This window comes from Populus nigra, chromosome 3, assembly GCF_951802175.1.
Source record: "Populus nigra chromosome 3, ddPopNigr1.1, whole genome shotgun sequence".
NCBI lineage: Eukaryota > Viridiplantae > Streptophyta > Magnoliopsida > Malpighiales > Salicaceae > Populus > Populus nigra.
The window spans coordinates 4,209,893-4,221,765 of NC_084854.1; the positions used below are offsets into that span (position 1 = coordinate 4,209,893).

General features: G+C 34.8%; 2 protein-coding genes across 2 annotated transcripts; one reads left to right on the forward strand and one right to left on the reverse strand.

Moving 5' to 3' along the window:
- The first annotated feature begins 59 nt into the window (after positions 1-59).
- LOC133688771 (probable ADP,ATP carrier protein At5g56450) lies at positions 60-3,503 on the forward strand. The gene is made up of 2 exons (XM_062108383.1): positions 60-765; positions 2,603-3,503. Exons 1-2 carry the CDS (start codon positions 418-420, stop codon positions 3,236-3,238), a joined length of 984 nt encoding a protein of 327 aa, XP_061964367.1. The 5' UTR covers positions 60-417; the 3' UTR covers positions 3,239-3,503.
- Positions 3,504-10,077: 6,574 nt separating this feature from the next.
- Positions 10,078-11,026, reverse strand: LOC133688684 (glutaredoxin-C6-like). The gene has a single exon (XM_062108259.1). The coding sequence runs from the start codon at positions 10,910-10,912 to the stop codon at positions 10,457-10,459; it is 456 nt and encodes a 151-aa protein (XP_061964243.1). The 5' UTR covers positions 10,913-11,026; the 3' UTR covers positions 10,078-10,456.
- Between the last annotated feature and the right edge of the window lie 847 nt (positions 11,027-11,873).

Below are 11,873 nucleotides of genomic sequence, written 5' to 3' on the forward strand. Positions count from 1 at the left end.
TTTAGAGGGTTTTTATTTATAATTTAGATAAATAAATTGTTGAAAAAATGTATTGACTTATCAAAACCCAAAAAAAAGGACCTTGGAGATTTCCTAGATAGAAGGAGAAGGACTATACAAAGGAAAAGGAGAGTATGTAAGCTGACAAGTCCTGATCAACTACTCATCGGGAAAGGAATTGCCTGGTCTGACTTTCCTTTATTTCCCTCAAACTACAGAGAGGGAGATTGAAAGAAAAAGATTCTTCCTTTGGAATCTCTCGCACCAACCCAACAAGAAAAAATAGACACGAACAAAACCCACTATTTCTACTTTTCTAGAGATACTATAAAGATAAACAACGAAAGGGGCTCTCTTGAAACCCAAAAAGATTCGATCTTTTTAGAGAAAAACTCATTCTGATTCTGGTTTTTAACAATGAGTAGAGACGATGATGATCCAGGAGAAAAGGGAGGTCGGTCAAAGCCACCAATATCATCAGGGCCGTACAAATGGCTGACAGACTTTCACAAAGATCTATTGGCAGGTGCATTTCTGGGAGGGGTAATGCATACAACAGTGGCGCCAATTGAGAGGGCAAAGGTGCTGTTACAAACTCAAGAAAGCAATTTGGCAATTGTAGGGAGTGGACGCAGGAAATTCAAAGGAATGGTTGATTGTATTGTTCGTACAGTTAAAGAAGAAGGGATTCTTTCGCTTTGGAGAGGCAATGGCAGTAGTGTGATTAGACATTACCCTTCTGTTGCACTTAATTTCTCTCTCAAGGTGAGTAAAGTTGGGTTCTTTTTGGTTTTTGGTTTGTGGGTAAGGTGTTTGATGAAATGTGTCCGTGGGAATATTGGGTGGTTTGTTTTTGTAGTATTTTGGGTGTTTTTGGTATTTGATGATGGTTCTTGATGTGTGTGTGTGTGTGTGTGAAATGTTTGATATATGAGTGCATGAATATTGCAATGATTGATTTCACTTCGTATCGGAATGATTTGATGGGAAAGGATCTTTGGAACTGATTGCTGCCAGTAGTGGAATGAGGAATTTAGATTTTAGGGAAAATGATGATAACAGGATTTTGGTACAGTTGAATTTGGAGAAATTTTAAGCAATTTTCTAGAAGAAGGGTCTTGCTAATTTTAAAAATAAAAGGAGAACGAAATTCATGCATAAGTTGTCAATTGGGAATTGGAAATCAAAATGTTCCCCAACTAGAGAGTTCCTGGCTATACATTGACTTCATAGATTCATTATGTCATCTAAAATAATTGGATAGATTTTGAGATTTTGGTGAATTAAATGTATAAATTGTGAGAAGATCCTGGAGTGAGCTTTTGCAAGGAATGAAAGAAACACTGTTTGGAGAGATAAGGTGGCATGAGCTTTAATTACAGGTGCACTGGTTTGTGCAAGACGGTAGAAATGAAGATCCAAGAACTACTATGTTGCAAAAAAGGAGAGCAAAAGGAGTTTAATTACAAATAAACTTTAGATATCAACAGGTGTATTGAATGCATTGAAGGCTGAATAAAATCTCTTACTGATATTTTTTGGTTGGCTTTTGACCTTTTCTTTTCCACAAATGTAAATTTGTAAAGGCTTGGTCATGTTCTTGCAATCTTACGGTAACGCTAAGTTTGCCTAAGCTTTTTCTTAGGACATTCAGACAGCTTAACTGCATACCACACACTGTTTTTTTGTTGATTGCAAGATGTTACAAATAGGACTGGTCTGTCTTAGCTGGCTGAGATCTACTCAGAACTTTTAAGATATGGAAAATGCTTCCCCAACCAGAGAGTTCCTGGCTATGCATTGACTTAATAGATTCATCATGTCATCTGAAATAGTTGGATAAATTTTGAAATTTTGGTGAATTAACTTTGGATTTATAAATTGTGAGAAGATCCTGGAGTGAGCTTTTGCAAGGAATGAAAGAAACACTGTTTAGGGAGATAAGGTGGCATGGGATTTAATTACAGGTGCACTGGTTTGTGCAAGACGGTAGAAACGAAGATCCAAGAACCACTATGTTGCACAAAAGGAGAGCGAAAAGAGTTTAATTAAGGACAAACAAACTTTATATATTAACAGGTGTATTGAATGCATTGAAGGCTGAATAAAACCTCTTATTGATGTTTTTAGGTTGGCTTTTGACCTTTTCTTTTCCACAAATGTAAATTTTTAAAGGCTTGGTCATGCTCTTGCAACCTCATGGTGACACTAAGTTTGCCTAAGCTTTTTCTTAGGACATGTAGATAGCTAAACTGCATACCACTCACTAATTTTTTGTTGATTGCAAGATGTTATAAATAGGATTGGTATATTTTAGCTGGCTGAGTTCTACTCAGAACTTCTAAGATATGGAAAATGACTTTTTCCTTGAAATATTATTTTGGTAGCTGGTCTTTTTTGAGATATACAATGTCATTATCCATGGCATGAGAAAATTTAATAATGCAATAGAAGATAATAATAGGGATTCTAACTTATTTGGCTGCATAAAAGGAAGTGATCTTTTGCTTTGATTATTGATATCAAAGTTTCAAGTGAATTAGGATCATCTCCATTTCGTGTTATGTTACCATGACCTCATGGTTGTTAATTTCTTTTGCAGGATCTTTATAAAAACATCTTGCATAATGGAAACCATCCAAATGGTCCTTTTTTGTCTAGTGCACCTGCCAACTTCGCTGCGGGTGCTGCAGCTGGCTGTACGACACTGATTTTAATCTACCCGCTTGATATAGCACACACCCGCCTAGCTGCTGACATTGGAAGAACTGATGCTCGTCAATTTCGAGGTATTTTTCATTTCCTGACTACTGTATACAATAAAGATGGGGTTCGAGGAGTGTACAGAGGGCTTCCTGCCTCTCTGCAAGGAATTGTTGTTCACAGGAGTCTATATTTTGGTGGGTTTGATACAATGAAGGAGATTTTGTCCGGAGAAGCAGCTAAACCTGAATTGCCATTGTGGAAGCGTTGGGTGGTGGCTCAGATAGTCACGACATCTGCTGGGTTGGTGTCATATCCAATGGATACAGTTCGAAGGCGGATGATGATGCAATCTGGTTTGGAACAACCAATGTATAATAGCACACTTGATTGCTGGAGGAAAATTTATAGGGCAGAGGGGGTGGCTTCTTTCTATCGTGGGGCAGTTTCAAATGTGTTTAGGAGTACTGGTGCTGCTGCCATATTGGTTTTGTATGATGAGGTCAAGAAGTTCATGAAATGGGGTGGCTTGTAGCAGGGAGTAGTTTTGGTTAGTTTTTCATCTCAACCAAAGGATTGGAGTAAAATGAGGTGATACGGTTTATAGAAGGAAAATATTGTGAAATGCAAATGAGTTCCATACAGCTAAACGATAGCAAGCACTAGATGCCACTTTACTCCTCTTGAGGTTCTGGCAATTCACCCTTTATTTTTTGTTAACAAATAAAAAGGTTGAATGTGATTGATACAGATTTTGTATACCTAGTTGATTCTTGGTGATCAATCACCTGTTTTTTTAATCGTCAAGTAAAGTGGTTGCAGAGTTATCATCTTGGAGAAGGGCGGGCAGCAAAGCAAGTGGGACTTGAATCCAAAGTCCCGCGATTTTCCCGAGCTTTCTTGTTGACCTGTTGATTAGGGATCTCATGGGCCTGGGTGTCATGTTTTGGGCCTCGGGGCTCTGTTTTAAACAAAAATAAAAACTTATTAGTGAAAGAATGCTATTGGAAGATAAAAATTAAAGAAGACAAAATTTCTCATTAGATTCTGATTATTATTTTTTTGTATTCCAAAGGGAAAAACACAAAAGACAAAAAGAAATGAACTCAGACAGGTGGATTCATAGACAATGGATTCAAAGACAGTGTTGCATGTGAACAACATCATAATGGTTGTTCCCTGGATTAAAAAAAAAATAAAGAATTCTTGTTATTTATCAATAAAATAATATTTTAGTCATTAAAAATTCTAATTGATGTTCAGAGTTTAGATAAAAGGAACTAGTTATGTATAAAAAAGATAATATCGTTTCTAGCATACCCTATGTAAGATAAGTTGTATTATTATTTGTCTGATTACTAAGGTACTATTATAGTTCTTCTAACAGTTGGTCTATCTAATGGTTAAAAATTGATCCACCTTAGTAGAATGAACCATAATTTTATGAGTTAAGTTTAGTCATTCTAGAGTCTAAATATATTTTTGCATTTGTTTTTTTTTATATTTAGAATACATCTCACGTGTAAGTTCATAATCCTTAATATTAAAATAAATAAATTGATTTATTGGTGTTCTGAAATCTAATAAATTTAAAAATAGAGAACTTAAAACTTTGGCCATGTTATCATTTCATGAATTTGAAATTATATGGAAACATTTGAATTCTTGACCTAATATTAAAAAATTAAAAAGAGACAAGGGTACATGTGAAGTATTTAAGAAATTGGATGTGTAAAAATAATTTTTTTTCAAAAACAAAAAAGAAATTAACTAAAAAAACATCATCAAAACTCAAACCCATGCAATCTTTGCCAAAGAAGTTTTATACCTATCTTCCTCACCACTCGAATATAGCATGCTTTTTTTATCACTCCTGCCTCATTGTTTATCTTAAACACACTTTTATTTTTTGAAAGGCCACCATTTTAGTGATTGAAAAATCAAAGCTTAGGAATTTGGAGTGAAAAATTCATTTTCATATATTTTGGCCCCCAAACCCCTCATATATATCTCTAACTAAGAAAGTTTTAAAAATCTATTTTATCATGATAAATAACTTTTAAAATGGTTTAAAAACACAAAATCAAACTGAGAAAGTTTTCTCTTTCAACCTTGATTTATTTTTATATGCATGACTAAGGTTCAAAACCAACTCCATATCACCCTAGCTACTAGTTGAATGGAACATATTGACACCAATTTTGATTATTGAAAATCATAACAATCAAATATTTTCTTTTTCTAATGTCATTTTTTTCATCTCTCATCCAGAAACCAAAATTATTTTTTTTTTAAAGTACTTTAGGACCAAAATAAATTTTGGTGTAGCACATGTGGGTAGCCATCAATTGTATCCTCCTTTTACTTGGTTCTTAAACCTTTAATTTGATACTTTTACTATAATTTCAAGAATCATTCCATGCAATTAGCTAGAAAAGTACATAAAAATAACTTTAACAAGATAAAAAATTAAGAAAATAATCTTGGGGACTGAAATGATTTTTTCCTCTGAATATTATAGTGGCCATTATATTTCTCCGTGTTGTTAAATTTGGTCCCCTATCATTGAAATCTTCCAATCCTTAATAAAATTTTACAAATAGTTCATCAATTTAGACCTAGAAAGATGCAACTAAAAAACATTGAGTAAAAAAAAAATTGATACAATAATTGTCCTGGGTGTTTTAGTATATGTTACGTTATAATTACTGACGGCTAACTAATTGATTTTTTAAAACAAAAACAACCGAAGAGGTTTCTATTTATGTTTTCCAATTACAGAATCAGAAATTAAAAAAAAGTTTGTTTTTTTAAATATTTTTACTGAAAGAAAAATCTACTACCACTGTTATGATTTCATAAAATCACTTGTTTGATTTTGAATATTCTTGACAGTTGATTGTTAAGTTTTTACGTTTTTAAAGACAAAACAAAGTTGTTTCTAATTTAAAACATGATTTTTAAATGGGAAAATGAAAATTGAAAAGTGGATCCCTAACTAATCTTACTAAGTGTAGATTACATACTTATCAGACCCGATTTAAAAATTGATCCAGCTAAGAAATTGAGACTCGGGTTACACGGGTTGATTCGGATCAATTCGAATCAACTTGGAAAAATTTAAAAAAAATAAATTTTTAATATTTCATATGAAAAAAATTAAGAAACAATTCGTGTGAATATAAGTTATACATGTTATAAATAATAAAATTTAAGAGATTATTTCAAAAGGTTTTTTTTATCCCACATTGAAATGATGATATGTTAGTATGTTATTCTTTTAAGTTAATGTATTTAAATCAAAAGGATTTTTTATTCCACATTGAAAAAAACATAATTTTTTTCTTGCAAACATAGAGTATATATACTAAAAGATTTCAAATCTTACATTGAAAAAATAAAATATTCTTATAGTATTTATATAATGAACTTTGAAAATAGTTAATAACCAACTATATATATATATATATATATATATAAAGGTCTTTGACTATGAGAAAAAACACATTTGAAAAAAAAATAGGTTTCAACCGGGTTTTGCCGGATCGCTCGGGTCATAAATCAGCCTGATAAGTTTTGCTGATTTTTTACTCATCCTGATAATTTACTTTGACTAACCACTAGATTCCAAATCAATCCACTAAACCAATCTAAATTTAATAACCATAATAAATCATACATGAACCAATATGTCCATGGATAAATTTCAAAGAAGGTTGGATGCTTGGGCCATGGCTATCACCAGCAGTGGTGGCCTAATAGTGAGATTGGAACTAAGAGATTTGCTTCTTTTGTGGTCTCAGGTTCGAGTTCTGTGGTTGCTATGGCCACTAGAGACTTATATGGTCGTTAACTTCTGGGCCTGTGAGATTAGTCGAAGTAGGCACAAGTTGAGTCGGACACCCACATTAAAAAAAAAAAAATTAACTGGTGAGGTGACACCTTGAAAATGGCCATATGTAAAAATGTGAGGTGAAGATTGTTGGAAACTGGAGTGACAAGGGAAGGCAGCAAGTAGTAAGCTGAGAAGCTCTCCCTGTCAACAAATGGGGCTTGGTTCTTCTTCAATTTCCTCGGTCTCTATCAGTGGCTGCAGATTCCCAAATACATACATACATACATATATATATGGTCTTCATAACATTCTTGTTTGGAATGATTAGTCATCAGCAGAAGTCAAATTCTATGTTATAAGAGCTACAGTTGGAACAAATTCAAAGATCCTCCTCTTAGCAAGCAAATATTGGTTCTCGATCAATCATAGGAATCGAATCTTGGGCTTCTATGGCCTCAATTCTCTTTCCCATTCTGTGTGCTGCCGACTATGTGTTTGGAATCCTCTATGCTTGGTTTCAGTTTAATTGACCAGAAAAAATAAACAACAATGTCATAATTTTTTTCTTCCATTGCATCATCAAGCATCAAGAACGATAAGACCCCAAAAGAAAAACACGAACAACTAAGTTAATAAAATAATAAATACTGTATAATAGTGAGGTTGTGGGCTCTATTAGACAGGGGAAAAAAGAGAAACTATAATCAGAATATGCTGTCCTGAAATGTCTCAGTGCCATTTATGTCCATCACATCACAAGCTCTTTTGTTAGCTGCTTAGAGATGGGACATGGGAGTGTTTTTTTTCCTTTTTTTTTCTTCTCTCTGGGAAGTGATGCAAGAATGACTGAATTGTGCAATTACATGGCAGTTGGTGATTTGTAAGTAAACTATACGAGGAATATCTAGGGAAGGTGTTTACCAGGCTGGAGATAGACTATTTAGGGCTAATAATAAATACGATACAGTGGACATCACAGTTGGTGTTTTGGCTCGGGTTTAATTTGGTTTGACGGGTAAATTTGATAATTTATTTATTTTAAGTAAGAAATATTTTTATTTAAGCAGATATAATCTTCAAATAAATACGGATTAACTTGTCTATTAACGAGTTGATTCAACCACTCACGATGGCTGGTTCTAATAACAATAATTTAAACTATAGTGAATAGTATAATAAATGGGTGAATAAAATTTATGGAAGTAAAGTGGGAATCTCATAAAGAAGGCTAGAGTTATTAAGCAACCATGACTTCACCATTCAAAATAAAAAAAAATATATAAAATAAAGGGGAAGATGCTTTTGTAGCTTTAGACTGATTAATTTTAGACAAAGTGCCACCTAAAAACCCTACCATCAAGGAACTTTCAGTGGGGATAGTACTTGGATTGCTTAATTCCCATGTCCTCACATCATATATATATATATATATATAAAGATCAAATACCACTTCTCCTCCTACAAATTAAATTACCTACCTTTTATGGAGTATTAAATTGGTGATATTGCTATTAGTATTTTTCAAATATACAGAATCACAAGTTGATTTTCTTACGTTGGAGTGTAAAGAATAAAGATTCTAGGGTTGGGTCCGTCACTTGCTATATCAACACCATTGCATGTTTGCCAAGTGTGATTCATTATTAAAGAAGGTGAAAAACAAAATTAAAGTGAAGAAAGCACTCTAATGGTGGGTGGTGGTAATTGTGGCTGTGGTTCGTTGATGTTGTTATTGTCATCATCACCTAGCCTGTAGGCTGTAGCTGTCTTTTCCAAGCCCAGAGGAAATGGGTCCCAATTGCCTTATGTTAGGGTTAAGCCTTTTCTTACTATAATTTATCACCCTCTACAGCCCGTCTTCTTTTCCTAAATGGGAAAAGATCTATGAAGTACCTTATATATTCCTTTTCTCATGTTTTTTAATTAACCTCGACCTGGAATTGGCCAACAAATTTATAATCAGCCTAGCTAAGTGAAGGGCACAGTCTATTCAAGTAAGGTAAGGGAAGATATCTCTAGGGTTGCCTTTCATTAATTTCCCTGTCTTTGTCAGTAGTTATCTTTCTCAAGTAGTTAACATGGGTAAATTATGGTCTCTCAGCTCGAACACTAAGAAAAATGAAATCTTTTAGCAACAAGAACGTTTTTATAGCCCATCTAGTTTAATTATAGACACGATCAAGGGCAAGCACATGGATTCGGGAGGATCTTTACAAGGTGCTAGACGCATGATGGCCATGGTGATCATGGGCCAAGATGAGTGATGTTAGCAATTGATTTCTCACAAGTACATGCACCTGCACATATATTAGTTAATTAAGCTTCCAAGTGGGAAGATTAATGCTAAGAATCTTGTGCATCCGTGTGTGTGATGGGGGCGAGGATGGGCGTGTGGAGAAGAGCAGGATCGATGGCGAGTAATATCAGGTTGTCAGGTGGTTGAAGATTTATCGATGTCATGGGTGGTGACACCGCCCCCTTGCAGGCTGTCTCGTGGAGTGGTGACAAATTTGGCATCACCCCTTAATTTGGTTTTAAATCTTTAATTTTTAGGGGAACCTTCTTTGTCAGATTCACGAAAATATACTATATACCTACCATCTAAACAAATTAATTAGTTTGATCTATGTATATCGTGTTTTGTCTTTTGTCCAGTTCAGTCACAGCTAAGTTTTTAGCTCTTCAAGAACAGATCACCCATGATCAAGTCATCTCAAATTAACACCAGAAAAAACCTCATTAATCTATATACTAGTAGATGTTAACAGATTAAAATTATACCCTCGTTTTGTTTTCTACTGCAAATGAAGGCAATAAATCTACATGGGGATCATCCATACAAATACAACAACTTGTTGGCCCAAATTAATATATGAGTAATGTGATGAACTGTAAGGCATGTATTTGAATCTAGGAGGTAAGTTCTACTAGACTTTTTGGACATGGTAGCCTAGCTAAGCCATGACTAAGCACCACTTTTCCCCATTATTCTCTTTCGATTTCCAGGTAAGAAAGGGTGGGAAAAGGGGAAAGATCAGAAGAAGCAATAGTTTCCACCATTAGTGCTCTCTCTTTTCACAACCTGGAATCTTTTTTCCATTCGTGGTTTTCGTAACATTTTGAAGTGAAGATGAGTTGTTCCTACCTGTTATTCGTGTCTCAAATTGAGTTGGTCCAGGCCGCAAATTATAAATCAGAAGAATTAATTACTAGGGCTTGCATGATTTTGGAAGCAATATTTAATAATTGAAAGAATTTTGTCAGAATATCTGACAGAAACCCACTCCCTCTAGTCTCCACTCTCATGTCATTTTCACCAAGTAGTACTCCCAAACCCATCTCTCCTTAACCCCCCCAAAGATGATCACAGTAACCAAACCAAAACGAAGAAAATTGAACGGCTCTGATTTTTCAATTATTGGAAATGGGTCCCACGCATTGTATGCATGATTGATTGTTCTTTAGCTAGTATTAAATCAACTCATGGAGAAAGAAAGAAAGCATGAAGGAAAGAAAGAAGGAAGGAAGGACAATGCCAATGAAATCTTGAAAACCTGCAAGTACTCCTTTCATAAATCAAATATTACACACTACTTGTTCTCACTAGAACTGACTTGATCGACAACCCAACAATATTTTATCAGACAAAGTACTTACTTAATCTAAATCCAATTTAAGACAAAAACATAATCTTAAACTGAAAGCAGACTTTCTTGATTTCTTCTGGTACTACTGCTACTACTGCTATATTGTAGCGGAGACCCTTAAATAAACAGAGAAATTGATCATTTCTCGCTAGTAATCATTTATGTTCACTTACATTAATAACAGTAGATTAAAAACCCAAATCTAAAATCATAATTTCATTACTCCTTTTTTAATAATAATAATAATAATATATTGTTGCTGTTGTTGTTATTACGAGGATATGATAGGATTATTATTATTATCATACCCAGGAGAGAAAGCCAGGACACCAACTTCAACAAGCTTAGGCACAAGATGTCCACTAAGGTGAAGAGCAACAAGAGACTCGAGACCACCAACACAGGTGCCGCCGATGAAGACAGCTGGGGCAAGAGAGGAGGGGGAGGAGGAACCGTCTTCAGCGGCGGGAGGGAGGGCGGAGATCTCGTGGTCGTCTAATTCGATGACAGTGGGGTGAACACCAATAGTGGCAAGGAGTTTCTTCATGACATGACACATGCAACAAGAAGATCGAGAGAAAATGATAACAGGGTGCTCTGATATAAGTCGTTGGATTCTTGTCTCAGTGGATTCTGCACCGTCGATGGATAAAGAGGAGGAGTTTGGTGGGGTAGTGAGGTCGAGACGAACGACGTCGTTGGAGCAACGTCGACGTAGTCGTTGCATCGCCAGGACGGGAATTGAGAGAGAAATTAAGTGTTGGTGTTGTGGAGGAAGGAAGAGAGTAGTAGGTGCGAGTTGATGTCAACGGGGGGAGCAAGTGGGAGCTTATAGAGGGAGGAGTGTTTATATTTATAAATGAAAGGGAAGGAAAGAGGAGGGGAGGAGGTGTGGTTGCTTGCATCACTTAGTACTGTGTTTGCAACTGCAAATTACAAAGTCTTTTGCTTTCTTTCTTTCGGGATCAATGCTTGCGCGAGTTTTTCTTACTTTTCCAAGCCCACGCGCCCACACTGCTCTCTTAGATGTACGATTGCTTCCTTACAAGTTATATTGTAACTGTGCGTGTTCATCACTGTACACTAAAGTACCTTCTTTTTTTTTCTTGATTAAAAAAAAAATTGTTTGAGATTTTAGATTTTAGTTTTTATTTTTTAAAAAAATTAAAATAATTTATTTTACGTATAAAGATTCGGATCCTAACTATAAAAACTACTATTTACATTTTTAATATATTTTTAAATAAAAAATATTTTAAAAAACAATTACAACTACACTAAAAAAACAAGAAGGATGAGATAAAATTACCTAAAAAATGATAGAACTCATAATAAATATTCAATCTTTGTCCAGAAACATAACGTAATATATTTAACATTTAACACGTACGGTTCGACAACTTACATGTATTCAGGGAGCAGCCAATATTATTATTTAGAGAGAAAAACACAGATCTACAATAGTAGAGTAGAGGAGGAGGAACGCCCTCAACTCTACTCTACTGTCAAGTGAATTGCCTCAGATCTCTCTCACACTGCAGCAACAGCTGCTGCCCAAGGCAGCTTCCTTCTCTCTCTCTCTCTTGCTGCTACTTCTGCTACTTACATTTGCTCATGTTTTTTTCCTTTATTTGTAGCTTGATTTCCGATCAAAGAAGAAGTAGGTGTTTAAAATAATTTATTAATCG